We start from the raw sequence: 16,280 nt of genomic DNA on the forward strand, positions 1-16,280 counted from the left end.
ATATGGGAAATCCTATACAAACAACAAAAAGAAATCCTGTGGATGAGGACTAATCTTCTCTACTGAGCCTACATCCAGTGGTTTTTCTCTGCCCTTAAGAGTGCTAAAATATGAGATATGGAATATAATTTCTATGTTTATTACTAGATCAAATATAAATTACTCCTTGGTTCCTTTTGCCTTTTTGTAATTTGGGGGGTTTAGATCTTGCCTCTTAAGTTTTCTAAATTCAGAGTAAATCTGAAAATTTTCACTACGATAAGAGCACCCTGTGAAAGAAGAGGCAGTAGTGTCTATCAACCCAGAACACAACTGACTTTCAAGACAGCTAAGATGGCAGTCACAAGAGGTTTGGTATATGCTTCATTTGAAGATGCTAAAATTATATGTCTGAGGAGTGGAAATCTGAGAAGTATTGATTTTAACTCTGAGTTACAAATCTCTCCAATTTATTTTTGTATTTGACACTTTAGGGAGACTTATAGGGAAAATGAAAACATGACTTTCCTACTTAAGCTTCTTTTTATATAAAGTGCTATGCCAGTAAAATAGCCTTCAATTGCCACACCTCTAAATGACCGCTGGAGATCCAAGGCATGGGGACACAGGGCAAGACACATAACTTTATCTATTTTTTGAGTAACTGGTGACCTTACTCTAACCTGTGTCTTTGTCAGTGATTATATCCTTCTACTATAATGTACAACAATGGCATTTAACAGAGATGCTTTAGCCAGCTCTTGCTAAGCAATGTATCAACTACCAAAAGCAAAAGCCAACCAGTCTTTACAGCAGCTAAGAAAGGTGTTTAGAAGTATTTAAAAGACACAATATCTAGGCTAGCTAGCAATTTTCTGAAGATATCTTCTAATTTCTTTCTTACTCAGATAGCTTCAAATGGTGATTTGGGCAGCTGGAACCTGGGGTCATATTTGCTTCATTACATAAAATATTTTGTCAGCTGGAGCTGATTTTTTGTTAGCATACAGATGGACACAGAAAACCTTCAAAGACCTTACAAATATATTTTGTTTTAAATGTAAATACCACTCTGGTATCATTAATAGCCAAGCTAGCTTGTTCCTCTTAGCTTTCTACACCTTATATGACAATAATCTCAGGGCTTTATTTTGCTTGATGTAAATTTACATTAAGCTTGCAGCGGGCTCTTTCTGTCTTTCCTGACTGATTCAAGTTTAATTGGCCTCTAAGGATAGTAAGCTGTTTGAGGGCTCTTTCAGAATCTGTGTTCCTCTGCTTCTTTGCCAAATATTTTTTATTTCATCTAGCAATTTGTTTCTGTCAGCTTCTTTTCTCCATTTTTGCTGCCAAAGCTGCTACAATTTTTCTCTTGCATTCCCCTCCATCAGTGGTCTTGGAAGAAACACCATTTTTTAGAAAGCTCCACCTTTTATTTCAAAGTCCTTTATGTTATGTCCCAAAAAGGTTTAGGCAGAAGATTTTTTTCTATTTGCTTCTACTCCAATCTAAGTGAATCTCTGTAATAGATGTGTGGGCTGACCATGCCATTTAACATTTTTCCAGCAAGGCCAATTGAGCATGAGGAAGTTGGAACATAACTGAATCTAAGAGACAGGATGAAAAGAATAGAAAACCAAAAACCCTATTATACAAGGAATTCAAAATTATAGACAAAATTACTTTATTTTTCTTTCTAAATAACCACATAACATTTTTTGGGAAAGGAAACTTTTTTCCTTCTTTCTATCAGGGAAGCCTAGGATTCTTGTACCGTTTCCTTCAAACTGAACTAAGAGTTTTGGTATCCTTCTGTATTTTCCTGGTTTTTCATTCTCTTCTGTGTGGATGTAAAAGCCTTCATTTCAGCAATATTTTATTTCCATAAAGAGTACTGAAGCTATTATTTGCTCACTGTACCTTTAATTGTGCTTTTATAGTTTCAGAAACAGTCCCATTCTGCAACAGTCATTAGCAGATCTCTAAGCTGGTAGCTCACAGTTTTTGGGCTGCCTTTGTAGCCAGTACTCCTCTGCTCCTCTATGCAGCTTTATTTATTTAACAGATTTCCAGCCATAATGTTTGTAGCAGTCAAAGCCATCTCTTTTTTTTGTGGGTGGGCACAACTTTCAAATTAATGGCCATTTTATACAGATGAATACTTAGAGGGCCAAGCTTGGCCTGAGATGGATTCTGATTCTCCAGAATGACACTTGGTTTTTCAGTAGAGCAAACCCCAAATTCTGAACCATGATATTCTCAAATATGGTCACATGTTCATGTCATATTCTGATGTTCAAAAGTTTTTTAAAATGGAAGGACAATTCCTCCAGAATTTGAAGTTCTGGGTGGTAACATCAGAAATTTTATCAAAAGGAATCTAGCAAAAGTCAATAATGCATTGTAGAAAAATTTTTATGTGTAAGAACTGAAAATTGCTCAGAAAGGCTAAAACAATATCCTCTTTATACTTTTTACAACAGGGAGAGACAAAAGACAGACTGTTGAGAGATAAAAGTTAGGGGAAATAAATAATAAGGAAGAGACAGAGAAGTAAAATATTTAGAAAAAGAGATGACTGTCAGAAACAGTGTGCTTCTGATCCAAATGTGGCAGATGCTTCCATTGAAGCAGCTGTCTCAAATTAATAAACACCTTGAATGAAATTCTGCATCTCCTAAACATCCAGGGGGATAAGATTCCACCATAATCCTTGAGATCAAATGAAGTAACTGTATAGATATTTAAGACTGCCATTAGCATGCCTTCTGTAGTCCTTCTTGAAATGAAAAGAATGAGAGAGAATAGAACTAAAAAGTTTAACAGGTTCATGCAAGTATTTATGCTTACCTGACTGAAGAGAATCAGGAAAGTTTGTACTCCTAGCTCAGGTACTTGTTTGTAGCTTGTCTTGGACCTTTCCATTTTTCTTCCTTAGCACATACAAAACTTGCATGCTTCAATAAATAGAGATCTAAGTTAACAAGCAATGATAAACAACAAAGGCCCACATTACCTCACAATCCTCAAATACATTTTGAAATCTTGGGACTGTAAATTCATATTTCATTTGCCTGCTAGGCACAAGTAATCTGCACACACTAAATGGACTATCAAAAAGTATGCTGTCAAACAGAAAATAAATGAGAAAAGAATAGAAAATTTTTGGCCTCTGTAGCATTTTCCAGTTATGCTACTTCAAGTGTTCCTCAGATTAAGCACAGGTTAAAATATACTCAAAGAGAACTGTCAGTTTAAATTGCAGGGATCACTAATACGTACTGAAAACTGCACTTGAAAAACAAATCACATCTTGCATGCACACACCAGTCTTTAAACATTCAGATTGCAAACTGTTTATATTTGACATGCCAAGTCGGGGGGAGGGTTGGTGTTAATTTTTTAATAACTTAGATAACTATTAATTTTTTAAAAATTGTAATCCTTCACAACTGCTTACTTGCTCAGGTTCTGAAATCTACAATCTTCTTATAGGGTTTGGTGCTCAATTTTAAAACTAGTCTGATTCTAAAGTATGAGAAAAGTCATGAACATTGAGCAAAAATTTAGAGCCCTTACTCAAAATAATAGGAGTGTTTCACCTGACTTACATTTTGTGGTGTGATGCTGAACCGAGCTTTAATGTGGCAAACCCTTTATGACTTCTGTCATAAAACATACCAAAACGAAAAGATATAACTTGTGTTTAAGCAATACATTATTTACAAATTTCTAAACTTAATTAGATATTTTCATAGAAGTGAGACTTTTCTCTACTTGTGTAGGCTTTATTGCATGAAATTATACAGACGGGATAATGCAGTCTTGAATAAATTTTGAAACCTATGCAATGTCTGGACAAGAGAAATTCACAAATACCTTTTTTTACTTTTAACGATCCCTTGAAGTGACATCAGGCCAGTTAATTCTGCCCCCTTTCTATACATTCAGCATTCAAGAACAGGGTCCTCAGTTTGTTTTTTCACCCACTATCTCACTCATAAGCAGGACAGAACAAAGTTTTGACCGTTTCTACCGCAAAGATGTCTGCCTTCCAGAAACAGACAGGAAACATCTGTTGCTCTTGCTTGAAGAGGCAGGAGGAACAAAGAGGCTTCTAAGAAATTTGGAGAGCTGCAGGGAAGACAAGTATTAAAGGAGGCTGAAAACGAAGGCAGTGAAGGGATTAACACTGGAAGGTGACAGCTCACCTCCCTTACTCTGCTCCTGAAGTTTGAGCTGACCATGATTATTCCCACTCACTAGTGTTCAGTATTGCGTGTGTACTGAACAGGAAAACTGTAAAATTTGCCACATCCTTCAATCCTCCTGCATTTGAAATATTTTTTATAGCTACTTCTACCTCTGAGGATTGTTAAGACTTTCAGGAAACCTGGAAAACACCCCTCACTCCGAATCTCTGATGAGCAAATACAAAATTGGGCACATAAACAGCTAATTAGCACAACTGAAAATGGAACTATTTTAATTCTTCAGGTAAATACTGACTGGGGAGGTCAATTTTTTTTTAAAGGAAATATAAGAAAAGACCCAAAATGTCATTAAGAATTCATACAGTTTTAAAAGGTGAGTTATTTACAGAAAAAAAACTTGAATAACTCCTTTGGAAGCTATTAAATAATTATGCATTTAGGACACATTACATGTAGTAAAAACAGCTACAAATGTACATGGAAAAATTATTATTAAATCCCATTACCTCAGATGGCAGCTTTGGCACAAATATCCCCACACAGAGCTCTGGATGTAAGTCAGGAACACGAGGCTGTGACACCTATGGCTGCCTATGACACTGCCTCACATTTCACTGGCATGGCAGCACACTGGCCAAACACCTCTAAAAACAAAGGCCACCGATGCCACACGGTTCACCCCTGCCCATGCCTGCTACCCGCTTTCCTTTTCCTTCTCAGCAGGACCTGGGCACCCTTGGGATGCTCCCCAAAAGCCATAATGTTACTCAAGCTGAGCTCCTTGTGCACAGGCCTGCAGCAGCCACAGAGCTGTGGGGCCCATGAGGCCATGGGGTCTGAGGGGTCTGAGGGGCCTGTGAAGCCTGTGAGGCCATGGGGTCTGAGGGGCTGTGAGGCCCGTGAAGCCATGGGGTCTGAGGGGTCTGAGGGGCCCGTGAAGCCATGGGGTCTGAGGGGCTGTGAGGGGCCTGTGAAGCCATGGGGTCTGAGGGGCCTGTGAAGCCATGGGGTCTGAGGGGTCTGAGGGGCCCGTGAAGCCATGGGGTCTGAGGGGTCTGAGGGGCCTGTGAAGCCATGGGGTCTGAGGGGTCTGAGGGGCCTGTGAAGCCATGGGGTCTGAGGGGTCTGAGGGGCCTGTGAAGCCATGGGGTCTGAGGGGTCTGAGGGGCCTGTGAAGCCATGGGGTCTGAGGGGTCTGAGGGGCCTAAGGGCCCCGCGCCCACCACCAGCGTCCTGTGGGGCCTGGAGCACCCCAGGGCGGCTGCCAGAGCCCTCACCACAGCAGGGAAAAAAAGGCCTGTGGAGCTGGGTAACCAAGAAATTACCTTTTCCTCAGACAATAAATAAAACCAACATGCAAAAGAGCCACAGAAGTGAGGACGCAAATAAGCCTGACGCTACCACAGGCCAAATCCATTCTCCTGTACTTAGTTCCTAAGATAGACACGATATCCTTGTACTCCAAATGAAAGGATTCAGCCCAAACAGGGCTCAATCAGCACAGTTCAAGCTTCAATACATATTTGGTTTTCTCCATCATAAATCACCTATAGTAGTGCATATTTCCAGGTACAAGTTTCATTAGTCCTCAAGAAACAGTGCATGTTATGGCAGATTTCAGTTTAATATGTGGTCCTCTGCTGGGATTATGGTATCTATGACCTAGCAGGAAAATTACAAGACAGAGAAGTGCACAGGTAAGTAAAGACCCAAAAGGCAGTAAGGACTGCTATGAAAGCATCATGAATGTCAAAAAGCTTTATGCAGCTCTCAACTGATATTTTTGAGTCCCCTTTCCTTGCTTTATTGCATCTGGTCTGACTCATCAACAACCCCCCCAAATGGCTGCAGCCACACTTGTCTGAAAGCCATACTCCAGAAGGTTTCACTGGAACATCAGGGATTAGGATCCATAAACTATATTAACTCTTACAATTGTGTGTCTCCACAGCATTCTGCAACCCTGCTCCAAGTCACTTATCCAATTCATCTGTTCCTACCTTTTTCCCACCATCCTCAGTTGGTCCTCACGTTCATAAGTTCCTACCAGCCCACAAGAGCACTCCCTTCTTACGGGATTGTTCGGTGTCTGGTAGAAGCTGTTTTTCACCAAGTCACATAGTTCAGGTCTTCTTATGCTGCTCCCCCAAGCAGCTCTTGAAAAGTGTGGCAGAGTGCTGCCATGCAGCCTTGTGTCTGTTTCAACCACACTTGAACATTACATGTTTCTTTATGCAAGGCTATAGCTGAGGTCCCAACAGGGAGCCAATGTTTACATATTAAGGGATACAGCTGTGCCAGATTAGCTTGTGCTCAACACCTCAGAAGTAGGCAAAGAGTACAATCAGAAATAGCAGGAGCTCAGGAAAGCAGAAGGTCCCAGTGCACGTTGCAGCCAAGCTAAGGCATGGCTACTATCCTTTCAGAGCCATCATTTTCACTACTAAACCCTCCAGCAGAACCATTTGTAGTACTAGAATCAGTCTAGTTCCTTATTCTAGAGTGAAGAATGGCTGACAGAATTCAAGTCTCCAAAACCACAACAGCAGAAGCAGTAAGATCTTTTCTGTATTCTACTACTTTCTTGAGGTACTGATAATGATTGATGCAATGGCCTAGGCAGAGGACAGAAATCAAAAATCAATTTAAGCAGTAAATGTAGAACAGTCCCACCTAACATCATCATGGTGTCTTCACCACAGGGTAATTACATTAACAGAATCCCATTGATTTTCCCTGCAAATCCAATGTCTTTTCTTCTGCTACATTCTCTGGTGTTTGTCTATCAAATCAAAACAAGTCCTGATGGAAGAAAAACATCCAGTTAGGAAGCAACTGTGATGAAGTAGCCATTTGTGGTGTTTGTGCATAAATGATAAATAAAATTCCGTGAATACTTTGCATAGAGGAGTAGGTTCCAGAGAAACACAGAACTTAAGAATTTGCGTAGGTGGGTTACCCAATATGTGTGAAAGTCAGGGACTCCTTTAGATAATGTAAAATTTCAGTGATATTTTGGCCATGCCTGGTACCCAACTCAACCATCTCTCTGATGGTTCTTTTCTTGTCAGGGGCCACAAGACTCTTACCTGAAAGACCTTTACAGAGAAAGAGATTATCAACTAATTTTTGCTGTTGAAAATTATTTGCTATGGTGATCTGTCATCCTATAATCCTTGTAAAGGTATTGTTCTTCAACAAATTTTGTGAAAAATGCAGCTATGTTGCAAGGTATATACAGAAATAAATGTTGTTATGTCTGTAGGCAGGCCAGGAGTATGGTCAAGACTTGAACTTTTGGAGGCCATTAGAAAAGCAGTGTTCAAGCAAGAAATAGTTCTAAATCTTGCTTTGGAACCTTTTCCTGGTGCTGTCCATCTCATGTTGAGCTCAAAATCTGTGTAACTGAGTTTTCTGACAGAAGAGTAGGCATAGCTGGGGAAGGAAGGGTATTTCCCTGCAGTTAATTTCCATAGCATTTTCTGCCAGCTCTGCAATAATGAGGCTTAAGAAGGGTACCAACTTGTCCACATAGAGGCTTGTACAGTGCCAAGATGCCAAAGTGAGCTCTGGAATTACATACACACTGTTTTGAGTCAGAAATGGCTTTCTTTTTCCTTAGTTCCAAGATGAAAGAAGGAATTATATGTAAAATGGCTTGTTAAAAATGCTTCCTTTTGATGCAATCTTTTAGAAACTAGAGCACAGAACAACCTGATGCCAACCACTAGTACTCCTGTTGTGGAAAATGGCTACTAGTCCTGTCTAGTTAAGTCAGCCATGTCATCTTCTGCCCTTTTTTACAGTACATGCTCTACACAACCTGATATTAATGGTAGTGAAGGAAATCTGGAGGAAAGACAGCCAGCTGCTCATTAGTTCTTCACTTCAAGAAGCCAAGAACCACTCTTGACAGGTGACTATTGACTATTAGCTTCATTCCTTCATTCCCCAACACCCAGAACAACTTTGAGAGAACATATCAGAGCTTTCCTGAAGCCATTGGCAAGGCTTATCTTCCCAATTCCAGCTGCTCAAAATGCCTAAAACTAAGGCCTGATATTTCTTTTTCAGACAAGCCCAAAAAGTGCTCTGCAGAGTACCTTGCCAGAAGATAATCTTCATAATCAGACCAGAAATCTGGCTCCTCACAAGCCTTTCAGTGATGATGATATTGTCCTTAGTCATACTGCCCCTTGACCTGGTAATTTAGAATGATTAAAAGCTCTTGTTTTCTGCAAGAATTAGTGTTAGTTTGCAACTTGCAAGGATCAAACCATTGGTTCATTCAGGAATGAACGTAATACTGAGATTATAGCAAGTATATGTATAGGCCTTGTTCTTACTGAAAGTTGAACCACTGAAACTGGTAACACAGGATGCTCTCAAACTCATGCTCTCTTGCAGACCCAGTTTTAAGGTCTTCTTATTTAGTGATTACAGAAAACTGTAAGAGATAAAAACTAACCAAGGATCTAAAGGCTACCATACCAAGAAACCATAGAAGCGAGAAGCCTGATGTGAAAATAAGTATGTAAAATGTAAGACTGTACCAGTAAGAAGTAAGAAGCACATCAAGTAACCATTGTCAGGAACCCATGAAGAACTGGAAAGTATTCTGCAAAATGTACCTTTTGGTCTTGGTATCAAATGAATGCCTAGAGGACCAGAAAAAAGGCCATGAGGTAGAAACAATCCTAGATACACCAAAGATCTTGGGCTTGTGAATCTTTGCCCTCCCTGGAGGTGAGCAGGGAGCTTTTAGAAAATACTATCCCACAATGCAAACACTATGGCTGTGAAACATTAGGCCCTTTACCTGCAGGCTTTCCATGAGACTTCCAGAGTTAGTGTCTTCCAAAACATCTACCTTCTGAAGCTTAACAACAACATATCTTTCTATAAAATGTACTACCTAAACACTAATTCAAGTAACCACTTGATATAGTGAACATAAGAGCTCTGAGAAATAAAGCAATCTCATCTTCACCAATGAGACATCAAAACCCTTGACACCAAAACAGCTTCATCCACAGATGAACATCAGTGAAAGTGTCATTCCATAAAACTTGTGAAAAGCAGTTTGAATAAGGAAATAGCCCTCTTCCCTCCCACATAAAATAATGCATTAATACAGCTACTTATGGCTAAGAGATGAGAAACAGAACCCAAGTATTAGAAACATACTAATATGCTCTGTACACTACAACAGCTTTTCAAAACCAAGCCCATCCACCTGCCTAAAGGAAGCTGATTCAGAGCATGTTAATATATTGACAACGTCCATGGAACACTGCAAGTCTAAGCAGAACTGTCTTCCCTCAAGCTGCTTCTCTCATCCCAGCCAATTTCATCCTTTCATTTTATTAAACAGACAATTAAACTGATGCTGAATTAACTCCCTTTTCTCTGTACCTGTCAATTCCTGTTGCTCTTGAATCTCTAAAAGATTTGCATTAATTTTTTTTCCACCTAACTGCAAATTCAGAAAATCTTTCCTACGTGACTTTGAGTTCTCATTTTTCTAGGCTGAACTGTGCCTGGTTTATCCTAAATTATCCTGGTCTGTCCTCTGTCATTTGATACTCCAAAACATTAGACCTCACAAATAAAAGCTTTTCACTTTCATTAGAGCATTATATACAACCATTACTCTCTTTAGTCCCAGTTCTCACTTGGTCACAGCTCCTTATTAATACTCCATGTACTGTGCATGTGTCAGAGGACTTAAACACAGCCTATAGGATGGGGCCTACATATTCTTCATGCCCAGCTCGACATGAGAGCAAAGCATCCCCATGACACCAACAGAGCACATTTGTGTGCATGCACATACAGATGGGGGTTTGTGAGTGAGGAGGTGGAAAATTACCATCTCTGTGTCCATAGGGAAAGAAAACATGTTTCTGCTTCCCACCATCTACTGCAAAATAATAAAACATCTCAGGCTATCAAGACACATTATGAAATCACACCTTGTTAGTTAACAAGAAGCACAGTAAACTCAAGTCAAAAGAAAAAAAAATAGTGTTTTATTAACTACCACACTGTTATAATACACTTTAAACGTACAATAAGGTAGCCTTTAAATTTGAGGTGGTTTTAAGAATAACAAATGAACAGATTTCCAAATGTTTGTAAATAGGTGAACTGCAGTAATTATTGTTGTACATTTTTTGAAAATGGTATAGCACTTACAGACTGGCTATATAACGTCATTTTGTACATTTTCTATAATTGAAAATATAAACAGTAATTAAAAAATAAAAAGAAAATTCAGCATAATAAAAAACATATATGTTTATCAGTTAAATGTACTGGATACATACAATTTTTAAGGGAAGAAGCAAAAAAGGAAAGATGGCTGATATTTAAATGCAGATTGACTAACCAAAAACTAAACAACAAACAAACAAAAACCTCATAACCCCCCTAGTTCACTATGACTATATCCATATGTTTGGGAGTACTGTCAATATGGAAGTGATTTTTCTTTTGTATTTGCATATGTTATATTTTACTGGTAATTTACATGATGGCTTTTAAGGCCCTGGCATACAGATGTTTTTTTTTGGAAAAAGATTTGATAAAAATCACTGCTGAGACGCAATACACCTTATTTTTGGTCCTCCAATGTTCAAAAGAAGGGATATACTTCACTATAACATCTGCCTTACCACCCAAATGCTTCAACCTATACATATTTATTTTTCTTAACATTTTAAGCTTTTTAAACATTGGTTATATTGCCCACCTTGGTTATTGAAAGAATATTAACAAGACATCATTTTGGCAAATTAAATCTTAAACATGGCTTTTCAACAGGATTTAAAAGGTGACTATCCCTAGAGTTCCATGTTAAAATGTAGTTTGCAAAATCTTACAAGAGTAATGCTTAAAATATTGTACATAGTTAACCTAATTAAAATAATTAGCTTCAAAATGACAAGTTGATGAGCTAAGTAAAGCCTACACTATGTAACATTTGCTTGGAAACTTGATTTGTCAGTTATGCATAATAAAAATTCCAGTCATCAAGAAAATTACAAAATTTCTTTTATCATAATGTGATTTCTTTTCACCCATCAACTTCTTTTATCTTACAATAGATAAATACCAACATGTTCTCATTTTTTTTTACACTAAACCACACAGGATTGATGCATTTGGTTAGACTACCATTTCCATCGTTAAATTCTTTTTTTTTTTTTTTTTAATATAACTTGGTAAAATTTCTTCTCTTCTAGATTCCAAAAGTACCTACAAAATCCATGCAATTTTACCATTTTAATATACTATGGAATATCATACAAAGTAAGGCATTTCAGTGTCATGTATAACCAAGTTACTGTCAATCCAAAAATTTTTGCACATCAATAAAAAGATATCTAAGAACTTAGGAACAATATTCTTCTCACTACTGTATAAAAATAACCACAATTAATAGGTATCTTGTGTAATATTTACTCCATTGTCTCGTTTCCCGAAACTGTGACAAGCTGTAAAGGTATTTCAGTGTTGGTAAGAATATCCTGATTGCTGGTGCCAGATGTATTAACAGTTCCTATTCCTGAAACAGAACCTTGTTGAATATTTGCAAGGATAAGTGTTGTTCCTCCTGCAGTAATCAAAGTATCATCAGATGTTGCTTCTACTGATGCCAGCACTGTACTGCTAGAGTGAATACCTTTTTTATTCTGATGTGTTTTAATGTGTTTGGCAAGATGGTCACTTCTCATAAAGCGTTTTGAACATTCCGGACAGACAAATTTCTTCTCACCTGTCAAAGAAAGAAAAAAAGTATTCAAGAACACTAAAAATTAAACTTAATGCTTTTTAGAGTCAGAATTCTAACAAGAATTATACTGAGGAAGAAAGCAATCGAACACGCTAAACCTGTGTGTCACACTTCTTGACACCCATACAAATCCCATACAATTTATATAAGAACTGATTTAATTTTCTGTGTGTCACCGAGTTTGGGGAGATCTTTCAGGCATCCTAGAGAATACAGCCATCTCATATCCTCAGGCTGCTAAATTTCACTGCAATTATTACCAATAAATAACTTCTAGGAGGAGAACAAAACCTACCAAATGATGGGCAGAGAAGACTCTATGACCTATAGCAGAATCACACTTAAGACTGACACACAAGATCATAGGGTAATTCAGGTTTGAAAGGACCTCACCTCTGAATGTCTGTGTTCTGATTTCTTTCTAAGCAGTCACCTATGAGATCAGATCTGACTGCTGAGGAATTTATCCAGTTTTCTTGAGAACCTTTAAGGAGGGAGACTGCAGGAACTCTATAGGCATCCTCTTCCAGTGTCTGGCCATTCCCACATTTAAAAAGCTTTTATTTATAGCTGTTCTGAACCCTTCTTATTTCAACATACATCTGCTGTCTATTATCCTTCAACCAATACACCATCATCAGGGAAAGTAACTGCCTTCTTAAGGATGGCCTTCGCAGGGAGCTGAAGAATTACTAAGCTTCCCCCTGCCATTACTGTTCTCTTTGTGCATCTGAATCCTACAGTCTTTCCTCATAAGGCAAATGTTCCAGCTTCCTGATCATCTTGGTCACTCATTAGTGAACTCAATCCTGTATCCATGTCTTTCTTAAACTGGGTGCTGAAAACTAGATGCCATATTCTAGATGTAGTCTAATCAGAAGGGAATAATCCCTGTGATCAGGGTTCTTGCTTCTGTTAATACAGCTCTGGGCATCACTGCTGCTGATCTCTGACCATGTTCCACTTGTCTATCAAGACTCCTGGGTACTTTTCAGAAGGGCTGTTTCCAACCTCTCCATGTTATCCTAAGTGTTAATTCCATCCAGCTGCAGTACTTTGTGACTATTCTTGCTGAATTTACGAGGATTCCTGTTAACCTATTCCTTCAGCCTCCATCCCTCTGAATAGCCTTGCCATCAAGTGCATTGACTGCTCACCCCAGCTTGGGGTCATCCACAAACCTAAGAAGGTTAACAGAAAAATTCTGTTAATTCCTCCAGGTCAATGATAAAAATCTTGTAAGAGGTCAAAGGATAGATCCCTGCAGTTCTCTACTTTTTACTGGTAGGCAGGTACACTAGGAGCTATGAGCCACACCCTCTGAACTGGATCATTCAACTCGCCTTTTTTTAAAAACCGTCAGCCTGTTCATCCAGACAAACTGTAACGTCTCAGCTTGGATTTAGCATCCAAAATGTCTACACAAAAGCACACCATTAAGAAGAACATGGAATATTTTTCACAGACATCCAAAGACATTTTTCTAAGCAACGTAAATGCTGATAAACACAAAAATTATTTATCTACAGGTTTTTCCAACACTATGATTTTAAAAGGTAAGCATTCTGCTGAATGCAAATATGAATTTGGTTTGTAAGAAAACAGATAAAACAGACAACAGATTTTAAACTAACTGCTCCTTGATAAGGTGGAATATGTATATTAATTTCTTTTCTTTGTATTAGACAGAAGGAGAAATGTGAACCTGAAGTTCCCAACAGGTGTTCTAACCATGAAACTAAAAGGTATAGAATGATGCATCATCACATGCTCTTATTTGATTCTAGGAATGATATCTAATCACCACGCCACCTAGTCCTCTTTTGTTCTTATAGAAGTTGTAAGATAGAAAAAGAGTTATAATCTGGTTCAAACAAATGAAATGCATTGCTGAGCCTGAATCAAAGTATTCTGATTAAGCTATGTTAAACATTAGATTAAATGTCAGTTCTGAATCAAGAGGTGTGTGATCTATCTCCTCAGACCTACCAAAGATTCCAAAGTGTATAAATAAGATTTAGCTGATTTTGGAAAAATCACACTGCCTTAAAATCAGTCCAATTCAAAAACCTGTTCTCCTCTTAAAAGTTATTTATCCAAGCTCAGTCTGTAGCACTCCTTTAGTTAAATACACCAGAATCAAAGACTGGAAACCTGTGTGCGTTCTTCGGTGTCGCTGGAGCTCATCGCTGCGAGTGAACCTTTTGCCACAGAACATCCAGTTACAAACAAATGGACGCTCTCCAGAATGCCAGCGGAGATGAGCTCTCAAATGTGAGGTCTTCCCATATACTTTGCCACATCCTGGTATGTGACAAATGTGTTGCTTCTTCTTTCCCAAGTTGGAGCCTCTGTTTAAAAAAGAAAAAAAAAAAAAAAGAGAGAGAGAGAAGTTATTCATTCTAATACATTCCTCCAAAATACTGGTCATATACATACATGGGGCTATATATACCACAACAGATCTGCAAACCAACCTGAGAAACTTCCTGTTCTTGTTTCCAATACCACTGGATTCCAGAACACTCCAAAAGGAGCTGGAAATAAATTCTATAATGCTATCCCAGCTCCCCAGAAAATGATAAATTCAGCTGTGTGTGAAACGTATGAGATAGAAGCATAATATTTAAGAAGCATGCATGTATATGAAGTTGGAAATACAGTTATTACAGCAGTTTGTACCACTTTGATGCTGAAGTGTCCCTATTTTACATTTCTCAGACTTTCAGGCTTTCACCATATCAAAGATAGTTCTGGCAAAGAAAAACACAAAGTACTGCAACTGCCAAAATGGACACTGGAGATTTTGGCAATTGAGTAGAGAACAGATGGAACTTTTGGCATCTTGGGGAAACCTGAGAATCAGTTTGGGATTTGAAGGCAAGCAGACTAACCTGAATGCTTTCACTAAAAGAGGTGGAAGCTGATCTTGCTGACATTTAAATGAATTCCTTGGTTTTTCAGTTAAAAAAAAAGAAATCCATCACAATGAACACAGAATTCACAGATTATATAATCCAGACTAAGCCTGATGCTTATTTTAAGATGCTGTCTCAGTGAAATGGCAGGTGATCAGGGGAAGCACCTGATACAACAGCCTAGTTTGGTTTTTTTTAAATCAAATCACAAGCAATAGACCCAGAGAAAGAGATCAGTCTGGCCAGTGCAGGGCATCACGATTGATTTTAGCCTATTTAAGTGTTTGCTACTGCTGAAAGGGGCACTTGAGGGACTAAGCCTGGCTGACAACACAGCTATATGAATGGTCAATGCTGGTACAAGGGCGGAAATCGGAAAAGGCAGCCAGGCATCATGCCACCTTATTCATCAGAAACATTAACTTAGAACACCTTAAGTGGATTCTGAAATCACAGTCTTGGGTGCTCCATCCTCCATGACTGATTATACAATTTTCAGCTGCCTCTCCATGACAATTTTTTTCTTTAAACTGGGTGCTTTAGCTTCTGGTTTACATCTAACAAAGGTTCAGGTTAAAGTGTACATGCTTCAAGGAGCTAGCAATTGCCACAAGCATTTCTGAACATGCACAAAAATGAACTCACTCTAAAACCTAGCAGTGTCTAAAGGGGATTCCAACCTAATCATATATGTACCCAAAACATTACAGACAGTCCAGAAAAGTAAGGAGATAAAATCCCATTAAGTCCTTGGAAATGTTTCTACGAATTCTCAATATAGAGCAATCTTCATAATGTTTCATTAGTCATTTTGTCTCAGAAGATAAAAACATCACCTGTACCTACTAATTATTTGTCATGACAAATACAATTTATTTCAGAACTAATTCAATGGAAGCAAAAGCAGAATCCAGAAGGCTTTTGATCCTGTTGCAGCAGGAGAATCATCTAAGGACTTTATCCTCACCTCTTCTCCAAACAAACTCCAGTGTCTTCCTTTCCACAGTAATTAGTACAAATATTTTGTAACTTGGCATGATATAGTACACGAGTTGGATGAAATCACATCAAAATTCCCTCAGAATAATGTTAATATTCCTATGTCAATAATTTGAATTGGCTTCATTGCACCTCTAGTCTAGACTGAAGGAAACCAAGGCTCAACTCATGGTCATTACTGTGCATAGGTGATATAGAACACACAATTCTAAGCACCTCACCTAACTGCTGACAGAATTCCTTAGCATGTTTCCAAGTTGCAAGTGAGGGGGAAGTCAAGGATACACAGGATGAAACTCACAAGACTACTGTGAATTAGCAACTAAGTGTACTTATTCGATACAACTTCATATGGGCACCTGCATGTTTGCT

The 16,280-nt window shown here is 38.4% G+C and overlaps 1 protein-coding gene across 3 annotated transcripts in view; it reads right to left on the reverse strand.

Annotated features, from left to right (window-relative positions):
• Window positions 1–10,202: 10,202 nt before the first annotated feature.
• SP3 (Sp3 transcription factor) overlaps window positions 10,203–16,280 on the reverse strand; it is a 35,726-nt gene continuing 29,648 nt past the window's right edge. For all 3 annotated transcript variants that reach the window (XM_059853143.1, XM_059853141.1, XM_059853142.1), the window contains 2 exons: window positions 14,146–14,342; window positions 10,203–11,973 (listed from right to left, as the gene is read on the reverse strand). In XM_059853143.1, coding sequence (XP_059709126.1) covers window positions 11,657–11,973; window positions 14,146–14,342 — 514 coding nt within the window. In that variant the 3' untranslated portion in view covers window positions 10,203–11,656. The remainder of the gene's footprint in view (window positions 11,974–14,145; window positions 14,343–16,280) is intronic.

Source organism: Haemorhous mexicanus, chromosome 8 (genome assembly GCF_027477595.1).
Source record: "Haemorhous mexicanus isolate bHaeMex1 chromosome 8, bHaeMex1.pri, whole genome shotgun sequence".
NCBI lineage: Eukaryota > Metazoa > Chordata > Aves > Passeriformes > Fringillidae > Haemorhous > Haemorhous mexicanus.